The 18,467-nt window shown below is 33.3% G+C and overlaps 2 protein-coding genes across 3 annotated transcripts in view; one reads left to right on the top strand and one right to left on the bottom strand.

Moving 5' to 3' along the window:
• Window positions 1-6,690: 6,690 nt before the first annotated feature.
• LOC139490025 (SCAN domain-containing protein 3-like) lies at window positions 6,691-7,260 on the bottom strand. The gene has a single exon (XM_071276877.1). It carries the CDS (start codon window positions 7,258-7,260, stop codon window positions 6,691-6,693), a length of 570 nt encoding a protein of 189 aa, XP_071132978.1.
• An 8,665-nt stretch (window positions 7,261-15,925) lies between these two features.
• LOC139488536 (uncharacterized GMC-type oxidoreductase Mb1310-like) overlaps window positions 15,926-18,467 on the top strand; it is a 39,100-nt gene continuing 36,558 nt past the window's right edge. Inside the window, exon 1 of one of the 2 annotated variants that reach the window (XM_071274240.1) lies at window positions 15,926-16,038. The gene's annotated coding sequence lies outside the window, so the exon portion shown is untranslated. The remainder of the gene's footprint in view (window positions 16,039-18,467) is intronic. The other variant, XM_071274242.1, reaches the window with a different exon arrangement.

The following is an 18,467-nucleotide window of genomic DNA, read 5'->3' as shown; positions in this document are numbered from 1 at the left end:
GTTTTTAGAATAGAAAGTAGGAATCGCTTCCTTATATCATTCAAAGAACCAATAAGAGGGCGTTTTATTGTTTCAACGAAAAAATGAATATCAATAAAAAAAAAAAAAAAAACTTTATAAGTCATACCCTGATAAGAATAACGTACAGTTTTATTTATGACAGCAATACATTTATCAATTTTTTAGAGTAGAAAGTGAAAATCGCTTCCTTCATTTATTTAAAGGACCAATAAGAGAATTTTATTGTTTCAACGAAAAAATAACCGTTTGATGTATTGTTTAAATAAAGTAAGAATGTTTTAATATACATTGAAAAAAGGTTGTAAATATTAGATAAAAAAGACATGCGGTAAGAGTGTTATTACGATAAATATACACCTGAGACCCAGGGTTCATTCCCTCTATTCCCACTTTTTATAAATCTGGTAAGAAAAGGTAAAATTTCATGTGGGAATAGAAGGAAAACTTGTGCAAACAAAGGATTATACTGTACAAACATTTTTTAATCAACTGTTAATTGACCAGTGTTTTATTTATTAGAACAGGTAATAAGTTATTTTTGTATCTGTATGAACTCTGGTTTTTTTTTAAACAAAATAAAAAGTGAAGTAAAGTTAAGTTTTCACCCATTATTTTATATCTATGATTATTGGTCCAAGTAATTATATTTTAAAGTATACTTTTATTTCACATCTTAAGCCAACAGGAATCACCAAAAGCATTAAATTATCGTTTATTTAAAGTTACTTTGGAGTTTGAGAAATATTTATTTTGGATGACCGGCAGATATCCTTATTTCTTAGATTTTGAACTTTGAACATGAAATCTCCAATATAAACTGGAAGATGGCAAAAAATAAAAAGAGAAACAGAAAATGTGTATTGTGTAATTCAGATGCCATTGTTGATGAATACCATTACATTTTAAATTGTTCAGCTTTCGATAATTGTAGAAAAAAGTAAAAACAATGTATTGCATTTTAAAATAGAAATAGAACAAACACATTGAAGTTTTATGACTTATTGAATTCCCAAAAATGTACAGAACTGAACGAATTTTGTAAACTTATTAAGGAGATCAATAACAAATTGAACTTTTCTGGGTGAACAAATGTGAATGCTTCTATCTACTTTCGTACATTATTTATTCATGTAATTGTATTGAAATATGTGTAATTATCTCTATACCTTTCTGTAATTTGGTTTGTGAGAATAAAGATATATATATATATAAGATTATACTTGGTTATAATATTATTTATATCATGATTTATTAGAAAAGCAGACAATCTTTTAAAGTTACAAATTCAAAAATTTAAAAATAAATCTGACTCCAATCTATTTATCATATTTTTTCTTTATTTTTAAGTACAAATTCAAAAATTTTAAAATAAATCTAACTCACATCTAGACTATTTATCAAAATTTTTCTCAATTTTTAAGTATTTATTTGATGAAAAAAGAAACATATTACAAATTAACAAGGTATTATGCCTAAACAGTGTACCAAATATGTTATGCTTTAACAAAAAATACAGGTAAATCTTAGGTGAAATTCTAATTAACCCTGATTGTTATAAAAACAAATTATTTATCAAAACATCTATTGTTATTTGCAAGTGGGAATAGAAGGAATAGTATTTTTAAAAAGTGGGAATAGGAGGAAGACACCGTATACACCAGACCCAGCATGAGGTTGTTATCAAGTGGTTATCACGTGTGTTTACTTTGATATCAAACTGTAGTTCATCATGTTCATTGATTCTTCCTCATTCATGAAAAGTTTAGGTACATAGTTTTTAAATTTTAAACAATATGATACATGTTTGATTCTTTTTTAGGGTTTTGATTTTTTTTTCTTTCATTTCTGTACTCTTTAATTAGATATAAGAAGTTGTGGTATGAGTGCCTATTTGACAAATCTCCATCCAAGTCTCAAAACTTACCAGTATAAACAATTTATATGTTGAAACTAGATGGGAAAAATATCTGAAAGACGACGCAATCATAGACTCATTCATTATCACATAATTTTGAATAATAAAACTCAAAAGTATTTAAGAGACTTATTGCCCGATTCAGTTGGAAGTAGGTATGATCATATAATACAAGACAAAGAAATAATATTACACAAGTCAACACACGGACCCGTTTATATTTAGTCTCGATTACGCAGACGCATATTTAAATATAGCGTCTGGTGCAAGGACACAGTTATCGTCCTTTGGTTTTCGTTGTCTTACGAATATAGTCCTTATTGTAAACAGTGTATAACTTGCATGTTTTATTTAATACTCTTTCCCAATTTATTTCTTGATATTAAATGCATGAAATATTAAGAAGGGGGATGTTACTACAAATTAAAAATAAATGAGTGTAACACGATACCGAATGACGTTACGCCAAGAGTTATCGTTCCTGACGTTATCGAATAACGTTCACATGTATGCAGGTTCTGCAATCACAAAGTAATTTTATTTAATAAAAATCTTTTTAGTTTTGGTAACTACTATGTGACATTTTTAGCGGTAACTTTCCCTAGATGCAGAGTGCTGGGAGTTTTTATGCAAATTGAATACACAACGGTTATTTGACATAATATTGCTTTATCGTTCTCTGGCAATTCTTCTTTTCATTCGTCACCTTTAAAAATGTATTACTATACTTTTTAAGTATTCTGTTTCTTTGATATGCATCTGCACAATTTATCTATATATGTTTTAATGCACAACAGACTGAGTTTTATAACTTTATTTTTATTCTTGGTTATTTTTGCAATAAATACTTATATATGATGCACGCCGTATCCCCATAAAATTTTGTTTTGAAAGTAGAAATCAAATTTCTAGAAACTTAGGATGATGTGTGATAAAAACAGGGAATTGGACAACTATTTATTCGTTTTAAAATGGTCGTCAAAACACCACTCGGGGGAAATGGAAAAAGGAAATTTATCTGGATGAGAATACTCATAGAATGAGCAGAAAAAGCACAATACAAGCAGACGTTGAAACTCATACAGAAAATAGTTTGTTGGTATGAAACGTAAAGAAAAGGTGGTTTAAGGTGGTACCTAACACTACAGGGAGATAACTCTGTAAAATCAGCTAAACGTTTTAATTACACTGTGTTGTTAGGGGAATATTATGCTTCTCAATGATCAAAACAAGTGTTTGTCAAACTGCTATACAACCAGTGTAATTTTTCTGATAAAACGGTTTGTTCAAATTTTTTGAAACTTTTATATTTTCGTAAAAGGGTCAAAGTAAATACTTTGTCAAAATTTTAAGAAAATTAAACGAGCCAAATTAATTTTAGTTAAAGTGTTGGGTACCACCTCAACCTGGTTATCTTGCCGAGCAAGTCTTCTGTGTTCCAAGTGTAAACAGTCTCTTAAATGTATTTGTCTGTACAGAGTAAATCTGATATAGTTTCGGAAACATTGTAACAGTGCTTGCTTTGTTATCGTATAAACTAGGTCTACACAGGACAGACAGCAACATCGGAATGAGGCTTGATAAAGTTAACGAAGGCTGAGAAAGACATGAGCACTTGATTCGACAGAAATAAAATTTAAAAAAACAGTTCCCGTTACAGTTTGATTAAACCCAGCCCTCAGTATCCACTTGCGTCTATTTATGCAAGTTGATAGTTTGGGCTTGATGTAGTCAGACTCTCGAAATGTACAAGCAAACGACTGACTATTATATAGTAATTATTATTTAAACGGTAGAAAGAGACTGAAAAAAACTAGATCCTGAAACCATTTTTTTTTTTGGTGTTCTGAGTTGGAAATAATGTAAATCAACAAGTTGGGAGACAAAAGACTGAAAGAGAATTTAAAAAGTTGTCTTTTGGGGTCCTGAGGGGCATAGTGTTCACAGTGTACTAGGCGTCGGGAAACCATGAGGAGTTTCGCAGTCTTAAATGGAGTTTTTAGAAGAAGTACATACATGTAAAAAAGAAGTGTCTGTATTTCTTTGTCAAGTGTGGATAAATATACTATATATATTATGTACATTCTCGGAAAATATAAAATGTATTTGTACGAGCGTTAGATCTAGAAACACGATCATTACGTATTTTGATTTAGTCACTTGTTGCTTATGCGATTGACAGACGTTATACATGTACACATGCACATACAATGTACAAATGTACATGTTCCAGACCATACGAGTATTTGGACCGTACGCGTATAATATACACGCGAGTATACTCATACGGTCTAGTACGAGCTGGACCATACCGGTATTTGGACCGTATGGGTTTATTTTAGACAAACATTTATCAAAAAACTTTTATTGAGTTTTACCAATTAACATTAATTTATTACAATTAGATAAATAAAGTGAATAAGTGAACATTAAATTGAATTGAATAGTTCTGAAATTAATTGTCTATCGAAATCCTGTTTTGGCACTCTCGGCCCGGGTGACACTTGCTGCCACAAGGAACGTCTGATTTCTTACATTTGCATGTCTTGTTCATGCATGTTCCTTTACATTTGCATCTCTTACTTGCAAGAGAAAAACTCTTGTTTTGCAGCCGCATGCAAAGAAATTCCGTTTGTACTCCAATGTTCAGTTTCAATTTTCCTTGTCAAAAGTTCAATATCACCCATATCATAACATGAGTTCAATATACCAAATTCACATGATAACTTGTACAAACTTGCATCTTTACCGATGATATCATCAACCCTACATAATAATCTGGGAAGATCTCCCGATGCCCTATCAACAACTGGTATTCGCACGGTGACAAAGCTACCTTTTTCAATTTTTGCATTAGTTTTTGACACTTTTCTATTATTTTTTCTCATTGTATTTTCGACAGATTTTTTATAATTTTTGTCAAGTATCTTTTGTATTCTGTCGTGAGTAGTAATTTGTCCATCGTCCGTTGCTATGGTACAGTTGTTTTCCTCTGGAGGGTCAGTTATAATGTCATTCAGAATCATAAAATCATCAACTGCCATGCGTTCGTCCTGTGTTGGTCTGTAGTCTGTACCATCGTATTTCTCTGTAGATATTTCTGACGTTTCAGTTCGTCGTCGTTTTCGGGCAGGTTGAACAGTTTCTGTCTGTAAGTCGGTCTCAGCATCCGGCTGTGAGTCGGTATCAGCATCTGTCTGTGAGTCGGTCTCAGCTTCAGTCTGTGAGTCAGTCTCGTTTTCCGTCTGTGAGTCAGTCTTGTTTTCCGTCTGTGAGTCAGTCTTGTTTTCCGTCTGTGAGTCAGTCTCGTTTTAATTCTGTCTGTGAGTCAGTCTCGTTTTCCGTCAGTCCGTCAGTCATAACGTCTCCTTCTGCTTCAACCATGTACTCAATATTCTCTTCGTCAATGAACCCATCAGTCTCTTGCGAACCTACGCAAATACCATCATTAGCTTTTTGACCAAATACAGCTTCAAAAGGCGTCATTTTAATACTATACACATGGAAAAAAGTATTGCAACACCAAATTGAAATTGAAATTAAAAAAACACTGTTTATTTTTTTGTGATATAATTTGGTAAAATAGAACTAGTTAAACATTATTTAAGTATCACATGAGTTTAATCAATAGATATCGACTCGATAAGTTTGTATCTGCACATGCAGCTACTGTACCCGTAAACAGCAAAACAGATGTTTTCATCCTCATTGTTTTCAACACTTTAAATAACCAAGTTTTTAAAGTTATGTGGTTGACACCTTGTAATGGGTCCTTGGCAACTCTTAACTGCAGCAAGATGGCAGATTATCAGCATAAGAGAAGCAGGGATGTCGCTGTAATAACTGCCCGTATTGTTGGTCATCACCATTCCACTACAAGTCGTTTTGAGAATAAAAATCAGGCACTAAATGTTGTTAAAGACCTTCCAAGATAATGAAGACCCCCTATACCATTTGCTAGGGAAAATCAAGCATAATGAAGGTTGGTCAGAAGAAAACCCATTGCATACAAGACAATCCTAAAAAGAGAGTTGTGGCCATATAGGAGCCTTTTAACAAGAACTGTTCGAGATCGACTCATCGCTACTGGTTATCGTGCGACAAGACCATTTCGGAGACTTTTGCGAACGAACAGACACACAGTTTTCCGTATCACACGTAGTGCAGAGCTCGCCAAAGTTGGAAATAAGCATCGTGGAGGAAGATCCAATGTTCAAATGGAATTCGGTTGATCTTCCTTGGCCCGATCGTAGCCCGGATTTGAACCATATCGAGCATATTTGGGACACTATTGGGCGGAAAATGCGCGAAAGGACACCCCAGTTCAAACACATCATGAAATAAACAATGCCCTTCATCACAAAATGGTTGCTGCTACCTCAGCAACAAATTAGTCGATTTATGGCAGGAATCAGAAGACGCTAAGATGCGGTTATCTGTTTGAATGGAGGCTGCGCACAATGTACTAATTCTTTGGCGTATAACGAACAACCATGATGTGAACAGTCATCGGAACATTAATTTTGAAATGTCTGACATTGTAAAGTTCGACTACAGTAAAAGTTGTAAAATGCATTTTTTTGTACAAAAAACACTTCATTTTGTTATTAAAATTGTGGTTATATAAATCATTTTTTTTTTTCAAACATTTTTTGTTTGTTTCAATGTCAATGTTATCATAAACTATGTTTCAATAATATTATACATATATTTTATTATTTTTCATCCAAAAAAAGAGGCTGATTTTTCAAGTTTTAAAAAATCAAGGTGTTGCAATACTTTTTTTCCATGGGTATAAAATGACACTGTGTGTTCAGTGAACACTGTATCTCATACAAAAACTCAAGCCATCCTGAGCCATGTTTGTCTGCTCGTTTTGATGCCAACAGTTTATGAAGTGAGTCATGAACCTGTTCCACTAAACCCTGTGTTCTTGGATGCCTAGGTCTTCCTGTTATTATCTTAACATCTCCGTCACCGGGCCAAAGTTTTAAAGTTTCTCTTATTACTGCGTTGCAAAACTGTCTCCCGTTATCATGCTGTAGAATAGACGGAAGACCAACAACAGAAAACACATGCACTGATAAATTGTGTGCTACTTCATCTGGAAACTTATTCATCTGAGGCCAGAAGAAATTAAATTTTGTATAATGGTCAATGTAGTGACCGATCCAACAGTATTGCCCGTCTAGGTCAGCACGCTTGTCAACTAAGTCTAACTGTCCCCTGTGCATACAATATTTCGATGTGATAGGCGTCAGTGGAGCAACGTTTCTTTGTGGCTTTTTACATGCACACTGAACACATCCTTTGATGAATTCCATGCAAGCTTTTCCATAATACGTTTGTTCAACGTCCTTGTACAATTTATGGTACCTTGTATGAGCCCTAGCTACCTCGTGTACAGACTTAAGTACTTCAAATATCTTATCAACTGTAACAACTTTTTTCCAAATGGCGAGAATTCCCATTCTTCTAGATTCCTACAGAAAAAAAACTCAATTTCAAAAGGGAAACACAAGAAAATCTTAAATTATATAAAAAAAAGTATTATGATACTCATATCAAAAGAGATCAAGTTTAAAAAAAAAAAACAAAAAAAAAAAAGAATAGTAGTGTGTTCCCACCTTTTGATTAAAACAAGTTTAAACGATATATATCGGTGCCAAATTGGATGGTGATGATGATGATAATGATGTGGAGGCGGATGATGCTGGTAATGATGATGATTATGATGGTTATTGGTGATAATGGATGGTTGATAGGTCGGATTCATTTCAGCACGCTAAGTAACCATTTCACCACTGAACGAAAGTTGATATTAGAATGATAGGAGAAAACACAAGAAGTTGATAAGATTATATGTAAGGAATACTAAATAAAGATTATTGTTAAACCTCACCTCATTTGCGGGAATGCAGAGTTCGTTTTCCATTCCAAATTCAGGACAATTGATCAATGCGAATTGCTTCTCCTTAACATATTGTCGGAATCTCGCTGAATCACTTTTCCCATTTATCAAAACACTTCTAATTCTCTCAGTTTTCTCACAAGTAAACAGCTGGTTTGACGGTTTTTCTAGTAAAGTTCCTAAATATTCTAAAAACTTTTCTTCCCACATTTTGTTTACTTCTAAATAATCTAATAACTTCAATTTAGTGAGCAATATTCAATTTCGTGCACATGTATTTCTGACATGCTAAATACATGAGATTAACGGATAAAATTAACGCGACTTTTTTTAATAATTATTAAAATATTATGTTTTTATTCCAATAATTATTTAAGATTTTATATTAATTCGAGATTTCAGTTATGTTGACCTGCAATATACATTCGTATCTAATGAACTTGATCTACTTCTTAAAATCAGTCCGACCGTACGCGTACGGTCCAAATACTCATACGGTCTGGAACATACACACAACATAATATTTCTAGTTCTTCAAAAGTTTACTAATAATGCATCACAATACAAATGTAATTGTAAACTGCAGGTTATTTGAGCATCGTTTGGTGAGTTTCATTGTGAATATCACTTAAGTTGCATCGGCTACATACAGTAAAAAGGTCAAATACTTAAATGTATCAACATTGAGCGCGTTGTTTAATGCAATGTTGCTTATGATAAGATACACACTACAAAAGTCAAAAAGTCTGAAAAGACCCAATTTTTTCCGAATTTGCATGAGTTTTAACTCGTCATTCTTTCTTTGTCTTAAATATTTAAAAAAAAAATCTTAACATAGTATGCATTTGTCTAATTAAGTTCTTGAATTGTCTTGGCATATGTCTTGACAGTATTATAAAAGAGGGACGAAAGATACCAGAGGAACAGTCAAACTTATAAATCGACAATAAACTGACAACACCATGTCTAAAAATGAAAAAGACAAACAAACAAACAGACACAACATAGAAAACTATATAATAAGCAACACGAACCCCACCAAAAACTAGGGGTGATCTCAGGTGCTGCGAAAGGGTAAGCAGATCCTGCTCCACATGTAGCATTCTCTGAAAAATTCTCGAAATCATGATAAGTTTCTTGATTAATCTCGACAAATTATTCTTTTTAACAACATTCAATCGTCTTAAATTCTTTTTAGTGACTTCAGTAATGGATTGAATTTCATTGTTCTGTTTTCGTTATACCTTTTCATGTATTCTTGATCAAAAATTTGATAAACATTTACATTTGTCAATTTCTTATTAGATACATGGACATAAAACGATTTGTATATAGAAAAAACTAAAATTGTTAGGAAATAATTCAGACCAACATAATTTTCGTCAGAAATTTTATATCCAAAGACTAACTGCTTTAACGATACTCTAAAATTTAAATTTGATTTTATCAATAACTCATAAATATTTTTCCAATTTTTTTCTAAAAAATCGACAAGAAATAAAAAAAAAAGGGTGGTTTTAATCTTCTTCTTCGTTACATGTATACATTACATAGACCGTGGCGTCATTCGTCTGTTTCTGGTTCTCATTAATTTGTAAAATATGGATCCACATGATCCATTCGCTAACACTAATTGATGGTTCAGTTTTATCTTTACAAATTGACTTATATGATATATTTGTTTAAAAGCTGGAAGCCTCAATGCAATTCCTCTCCAGATTAGTTTCTGTCTAGAAAAATTTACAATACTTTTTATAGAACTTTCAGACTGTGACATCTGAAGCCATTCTTTTGGTGTGACTTTTTAAAAAAACATTTATTTCTGTGTCTAATGTTTCCAGAGTAAAATGTTGAGATATATTACCAGTGTCATCTATAATATCATTGACAAATATCAAGTTCCTCTTAATCCAATTTTAAAAGATAATAGTTTTATTTTCAAAATTAATCAGTTTGTTCCCCCAAATTACCTGTGTTCTTACTTCTGTGAAGTTGGTAGGTTTTTTTTGTTTGTCCACCGCCTGATATTACCCTACATTTAAATACATCTCTATAAAATTCAGGGAAATGTTTAATATATTCTTTTTAAAATACATCTTAAAAATCAACCAATTAATACCAACCACGCTGAGATATTTTAATGGAATCAATTCCAGTTTGAAATATCATTACCAATACGTTTACTTACCAAAGATGATTTTAGAGATATAAAATAACTTTTTATGTCGATCATTTGTACCCCCCCCCTTCCCTTCCCCTTTCTCCGTTTGACTTTATCATGGTATTTCTTTTAACCTTATCTAGTTTGCAATCCCAGATGTATTTATAACATTTACTTTCTACTTCTTTTTTCTGATTTTTTCCGGAACTGTACAGGCACTTGCCAAAAATGTAAAAAGTGGTCTAATTAATGTTTTTATAATAAGAATATTCCCGATTAAAGTTAAATAACGTTTTCCCCATAAATGAAATATATTCATTTTCTCAATTTTATTGTCCCAGTTTATTTTTTTCTTATTCTTCTCTAATGACCAAAATATATTCCTAATGCTTTGACTGGTTTATTTGTCCATATAATCCAAGCTATTTTATCTTTACTATTTTTCAGTTTTCCTATCCATATACCCTTTGTTTTACTTTTATTCAGAGTTAACCCAGAAATGATCCATTTTTTTTTATTTCATTCATATCAGCTTTGATTTCTTTCTAATTACTGAGAAATAAAGAAGTATCATCAGCTATTTGTTAAATTCTAATGCTTTGATTTTTATTATCTAGTTTAACTACGAACCCTTTGATATCTCTGTTTTTCGAAGTCTTAAAGCCATGATTTCCACGGATAAGTCGAAAAGAAGAGTGATAAGGGAGATCCCTGCCTTATTCCTCTTGAGTTATGAAGTATTTCTGAAATCCATCCATTATTGATAAAACATGTTTGTAACCCAGTGTATAATGTTTTCATCCAGTTTATAAAAGATTCATTAAATCCAAAATGTTTCAAAGTGATTAACATAAAATCTACAAAAATTATGGCCCCTTCAATCGAATATGTATCCGCATAGTCCATTATATCTTGAATTTGTCTCAAATTAAAACCAATATATCTGTTTTTAATATATCCTGTTTTTTCAGATAATTGCCTCAAATAACCAGGTCCAATCTAAATTAAATTATATTCAAATAAACCAGAAATCGATTTTTACTCTAATGGCCATCATTTTTGTACAATGTTTATATTTAGAAAGAAAAATACTCAAAAATATATGCAAGTTTGTTCATATCGTCTAGGATTATTGATTTTATGTTTTTTTTAAAGGTAATGAAGAACAGATTATAAAATTGAGAATGGAAATGGGGAATGTGCCAAAGAGACACCAACCCGACCCGGATCCATGGTCTATTGCACTGGAAATTATGTTCTATTGCACCTGTGAACAGTCTTTTGCACTGATCTGTTATGACCTCTTTTTCTGAAATCTGATTAGTTGAAAGGTATTCATGTTGTCCAATCAAATTGGGTCTTTTAAACGTTATAAGTATAGCCGTCAAATTTTGAAGAATATTTAATATGTTGACTTTAATGATTTCATGTCCGTTTTATTGAATTTCTAAAGTATTGGTTGTACATGTATGCTCCTTACACATTATATGTTGTGTCGTGTGTGCTGTTGTTTGTTTGTTCTTTTCATTTTTAGTCATGGCGTTGTCAGTTTGTTATAGATTTATGAGTTTGACTGTCCCTTTGGTATCTTTCGTCCCTCTTTTATAATTGATACAGTTGTTACTTTCATGTGTTTTATAACTAAGAATTTGTTAGAACAGACTCAGTATGTATTAGGTAATAAAACAGTTTTTGAATTTGTAACAGTGCAATAGATCAGAATTTATTTCCCTTTGGTATAAAGATCAGCCGTTGGCTTCGGGCAAGAGAACAATGAGCTGATCTTCAAACCTCGGAAAATATATTTTGATCTATTGCGCGCATTGTTACATATAAATAACTAAGAAATATATTATTATTCTTATAGTTTAATAAGATACAACACTTATAAGTCAAAGTACTGAAGAACTGAGCTTCGGATGACCGCAAGTTCTTGTGGATGGTCAAAAGCACTTGTCACAGAAAAAAAATCACATCTCTATACCTGAAACTGAGGTTAATTTTTTTTTCTGAGGAAAGTTCTTGCGTGGATAATGAATAAATGACATGAAATTCAACCTCACCGTAAATAACTATTATGTTATAGTGATACAGATCATTATACACTGGTTTGTTGTTATATATTATATTGATATAACAGTTGCATTTATATATAATATTCATCCTTGGTATACCATTCTTTTTTACTATTCTAATAATAGTGCAGTGCAAGTGCATGCATGGTAGACACTCTTCTGTTAAAAAAATCGATTTTTCTAAATTTATGATTGGTCATGGCCATATGCGTATATTCATATGGTCGGACCATATAAGTATAATACTCGTTTGGTTATTAACGGACCGGACCATATGAGTATTTGAACCATAAAGGTATATTTTTTTTCAAATTACATAATAAACGTTTCAATAATACAAAAAATTATCTAAAAAACAGTGATGGCTACATGACAATTTATTAATTTTATAATCCAAAAACTACACTCATAACATAAAAATTAAGCATTGATGCCATAGTTAGTTTTAATCGCTAGTTACATTCTTGTATGTAGTCTTGTTGTGAGATTCACTTCCAAACGGTATCATAGCTTTTTTGCATTTACAAGAAATTTGTGCACGATCCTTTTCATTTACACCTTTTTTGCAGCTGCGTACAGTGATACCGAGGTCTTTTGCCATTCTGATGTCTACGGTGTTTTTAAGAAGCTCTAGATCTCAAATATCGTAAAATGACTGCAATACACCATATTCACAAGACAACTTAAATAAACTATGTTACTTTCCAGTGCGTTCATTAAGAATTTTTTGGATTTTTTTAGTCGACATATTGCCATTCACTCGTAATAACAAATTGGTAATGACCATTGGTAATGACCCTCGGTATAAAATGTGTTAACTATAAATTTGACAATGAAGAAAAATTGACTGTGTGAAACTTCTTATTTTTATTTATCTTATCTTTTTATTATAATATTATAATAAAATTACCTATATGATAGCGTCTTTTTAATGAACGGTCATACCATATGAAGAGTTTAGAAGTATTAAAAGTAAACTGTAACAGAGTGTTAATTACCCCGACCATACGCGTAATGCGGGGTTCACACATTGCCGATTATTGCTCCCGGTTGAGATCAGACAGCGATACGACACGAAAAGTGAAAAAGTCGGATTAGTATCCTCAATTATCTGGAAAGTCCTATTATTGTCTGAACGCAGTCGTTTAAGTTCGTAATAGATTCCTACTGGTCGGGAAGGGTCCGAATAGTTCGGCAAAGCACCCCGACAGTTAGGTGCGTCCCGTAACATTCGGGGAAACTCAGCCGATTTTGTCTAGTCGGATTACAATCGTGACAGATTCTGCTGTATCGGATCGAATTCCTAACAATGTTCTGTGTATTCGGGACGGTGTCCTGTGGAACGGGAATGATCTGGAGAAGTCCCGACAATAACAGAATACAATACGACTGAGACCAGACAAAGCCGTTTGCAATGCGATAGAGCGGACCGTGATAGGATTACGTTCCGACAGTACCTGATCATCCCGATTATGCCGACAGTTTTCGAACGGATAACTTCCGTCAGCGTCGGTTCACTGTCTTGTCACTATCTGATCTCTGTCGGATTACATTCGGTAGAATCGGGACGCAGTCGTGACAGACTCGGTCGAATTTTACCTGGCGAAAGATACAAATCGAATTTCCATCCACGATTCACAGGATCTTGATCAGACTTTTGACAAATTTTAATCGGGAATGGTCCTGTCAAGGACGGCAGTACAAATCGTATATGTGTGACCCCAGCTTAAGGTCGTCCCATACACGTATAGTCGGATCATATGAGTATATGACCATACGCGTATGGCTCAAGTACTCACATGGTCCGGAACAGTTATAACAAACAATAAGGAATGTTATTTTGCACTTGTTAATGTCCACGTATTGATCCCTTCCTATATCTATGTAGATCGGTTACAAACCAAAAAAAAAGTTACGTAATGAAAATCTAGGCTAAAGCAAAACATCAGAATGCCCTCAAGGTTATCACGATGTAAAAATGAATATTTCAGATAATTGGTTAAAACATTTCTTTAATTTTTTGAAGGGTTTGAAGTGTTTACTCGACTTGTAATGTTTAATTAAAGATATATGCACGTTGTCAATAAACTCATCATAGATACCAGGACTAAATTTTATATAGACGCCAGACGCGCTTTAAGTCTACAAAAGACGCATCAGTGACGCTCGAATCCAAAAAAAAAAAAAAAAGCCAAATAAAGTGCAAAGTTGAAGAGCATTGAGATCCAAAATTTCTAAAAGTGTTGTTTTTAAACTTCAAGACAATACCGACTTAAATAGGATACAAAACTTAATTCACTTAGGTTTTTTTACTTACTGACACCCCCCTCCCCCTCCTTCATAACTTAATTTGGGAACAATTCATTGACCATAATTGATGCGTGTGAAATTGATGTCAAACAGTAACGTACACAATTTTACCCAAGTAGCCCGAATGAATGAAACGAAGTGGATCCGGAGGGTTCTTCTCGTGTAACCCACCGCGCTGAAGTACGTCCATTATTCATAGTTCATTATTCAAAATTCAATAATGAATAATGAAATAGTTCACTATTCACGCGTTTTTTTGGCATTTAGGTCTTCTAATATTCGTTGTGGAACCTTTAATAGCTGACTATGCGGTATGGGCTTTGCTCATTGTTGAAGGCTGTACGGTGAGCTATAGTTGTTAATGTCTGTGTCATTGTGGTCTTTCTGGATATTTGTCTCATTGGCAATCATACCACATCTTCTTTTTTATATTTCCTCATTTTTATGCATATTGTGGCATTTAGGTCCTCCGTAAACCGTCTTATGGTCATTTCGAATCAAAATATACAAATGTAGCTATAGTGTCACGGTCATTTTTTTTTAATTTTTTTTTCACTATTCACCGCTTCAATTTGAATAATGAAACATAAACCATTTCATTATTCATTATTCATTTTTTAATATTGAATAGTGAATAGTGAACTATTTCATTATTCATTATTGAATAATGAATAATGAACTATGAATAATGGACGTACTTCAGCGCGGTGTGTAACCCATGCATGTTTATAAATACCATAGTTTTACAGCAATAACTGCATTATACTGTAAAATTTTCTTTAACATTCCTGTATTTATCCCTAATAATTTTATTAACTATGTATTTGCATTCAGCTATCGCAGATCAAATTAATTAGTTCGTAGTGTGTTAATTTATGTTTTTTTTTATTGAGTTCAGCCTTCCAATTGATATGTTATCGTGTGTTTTTCTATGTTGTGATGTTATACGTCTATTGTTTCAGAAAAAAGGAGGTTTAGAACCATTAAAACGTTTAATCCCGTTGCAAATGTTTGCACCTCTCCTAAGTCAGGAATCTGATGTACATTAGTTGTCGTTTGTTTATGTGATTTATACGTGTTTCTCTTTTTTTATATAGATTAGACCGTTGGTTTTCCCGTTTGAATGGCTTTACACTAGTAAGTTTGGGACCCTTTATAGCTTGTTATTCGGTGTGAGCCAAGGCTCCGTGTACGGCCTTGACCTATAATGATTTACTTTTATAAATTGTTATTTGGATTGAGAGTTGTCTCATTGGCACTCATACCACATCTTCCTATATCTATTTGTATATATCCACTGCTTTACTTGAATAATTGTCAGCTTAGTCTATATATGTGCATGTGTTCTGACTAGTTTCTGACACGTTTGAAATAGATGCAATTCATCAAAATGTTTGAATATGTTTTTAAGACATCCATGTACTTATAAATATTCAGGATGTTTTAAAAAAAAGTGCAACACACAGTACTTTCGGACAAGAAATCAATTATTTCTTACACTTTTGAAATTCAAATGAAGTAATAATAAAAAAATACACGACAGAGAAATCAATATTGTTCACGCAGTAATGACAACCTGTTACACAGACTAATAGTGGTGCATTTCTTTCCAGTGGGTTTCAATCAACATAATACAGAAATCTTGGTAAGAATTTAGTCTAGGATGCATGATTTTTTTTACTAGTTATTAGTGGCTTTGAACTAGCTGTGAGTAACTGCAAGTACTCTCAGATCTGTATTTAGTGCCTTTTGTTGTTAGGATATACAACTATCCGGCCGCGGCCACTCTGTGTTTTTGTTAGATGTATTTCTATTTGTATTCATCTAGATCTGATGATATAAAAAAGAAGATGTTATGCCTTTTTCAACTGATTTGTATAGTTCGTTCTTATGTTGTTATGTTATACACCACTGTCACAGATTAAGGGGATGGGGATCCCGTTAACATGTTTAACCCCGCAATATTCTGTATGTATGTGCCTGTCCCAAGTCAGCAGCCTGTAATTCAGTGGTAGTTGTCGTTTGAAGATGTGTTTCATACTTGTTTTTCATTCATTTTGTTGGTAAATAAATTAGACCGGTAGTTTTTTCGTTTGAATTGTTTTAAATTTTTCATTTCAGGGCCTTTCATAGCTGACTATGCGGTATTGACTTTGCTTATTGTTGAAGGCCGTACGATGACATATAGTATTTAATTTCGGTGTCATTTGTTCTCTTGTAGAGAGTTCAAACTTTTCACATTGGCATTCATACCACATCTTCCTTTTTATATACCTGTAGTGGTCTCAATATTTACTCGTTTTAGATTAGATTAAGTAGTTTCAGAAAATGCATTCACACCTTTTTATGTCAAAGAGACAACAACCCGACCAAAGATGTTAAATCCCCCAGCATTTTTGCGCCTGTCCCAAGCCAGGAGCCTCTGGCCTTTGTTAGTCTTGTTTGTTTTTAATTTTATTTCATTTATATGTTTTGGAGCTCGAGTGTGAACTAGCATACATTTTGTTTACAGGTCAGCTGAATCCCGCCTTCAGGTGCGGAATTTGATCGCTGCGTTGAAGATCCATTGGTGGCCTTCGGTTGTTTTCTGCTATTTTGTCGGGTTATTGTAACTTTGGCACGTTCCTCATTTCCATTCTCAATTTTTAAGAATGTTAGGTTCAAATGAAAATGAAATCCTTAAATCTCCGTGAACAATTAATGTAAATTATTCATTGCTTCAGGAGTACAATGTGCACCAGACTCAAGCTAGCGAACAATAAGCCAGCGAACAATAAGAAAACGCACCAACATGAATCTCATGCCTAAAAACCGAAGACTTGAAATAATACCAAACGTACTTTGAAATCTAATGACTATTATTTCCAGTAGGAAAAGACGAAATGCAATACCATTTTAACACAAACAAAATTAATTAGTTATTCTTGTATTTAAAACATTTTTAGCTTATCCTTTCTCTTTTTAGTGTTCTCTGATTAGAGATGGGTTTGTTGTCTTTATGTTTGAACAATGAATAACAATTATAGTTCACACTTAACTAGTGTAACGATACAATTTAACCTTTTAGCTTATATATGTGTTTGAAAAGAAAAGAAAAAAAAAAAACAGGCAGAATTCGGAACGTCAAGTATTTTTCTTTTTGTAAGATTTTCTGTAGTAATAAAAGCTTACAACTATGTTACACGCAGGTTTCTTCTTTTGTCAAGATCGTTTTTATAATTATTCAAAAACATGTCGTAATACTGGTAACTTATTTATTATATTTCGGTAAGAAGATTAGTTAGTGTAAGAGTGACATACAAAAAGAACAGGAAAGGTATCAAGGTAAAGATTTTTGTTAATCTGAACGACACATATATTGACTCTCAAGATTATGTGAAATCTCGATCCAACCAACTCCTTCCTTCTTTCCACTAGGTACACTCGATAGGCGATTGCCTAAGGTTGCCATGACCCAAAGACCAAAGTGGGTAAAGTTACGGAACTTTTGTTTTGAGGTCCAAAGTTGGGGTCGGGTGACCCTACCATCCCCCTTATCTAATTCATAGAAAGGTCCCTACGTCAAATTTTTTGTCCACACTAGGTACACTCGATAGGCAATTGCCTAAGGTTGCCTGGACCCAAGACCCAGGTGGGTAAAGTTACGGAACTTTTTTTTTAGGTCCAAAGTTGGGGTCGGGTGACCCTACCATCCCCCTTATTGAATTCATAGCAAAGTCCCTACGGCAAAGATTTTGTCCACACTAAGTACACTCGATAGGCAATTGCCTAAGGTTGCCTGGACCCAAAGACCATGGTGGGTAAAGTACCGGATTTGTTTTTAGGTTCAAAGTTGGGGTCGGGTGACCCTACCATCCCCCTTTTGAATTCAAAGCAAAGTCCATACGGCCCATGTGGGTAAAGTTACGAAACTTTTTTTTTAGGTCCAAAGTTTGGGTCGGGTGACCCTACCATCCCCCTTATTTAATTCATAGCAAAGTCCCAACGACAAAGCTTTTGTCCACAGTAGGTACACTCGATAGGCAATTGTCTAAGGTTGCCTGGACCAAAAGACCAAGGTGGGTAAAGTACCGG

The sequence above is a fragment of the Mytilus edulis genome, chromosome 9, assembly GCF_963676685.1.
Source record: "Mytilus edulis chromosome 9, xbMytEdul2.2, whole genome shotgun sequence".
NCBI classification, from domain to species: Eukaryota; Metazoa; Mollusca; class Bivalvia; order Mytilida; family Mytilidae; genus Mytilus; species Mytilus edulis.
The sequence above is the reverse complement of the archived record's forward strand: the minus strand, read 5'-3'. Positions and strand labels throughout refer to the sequence as shown.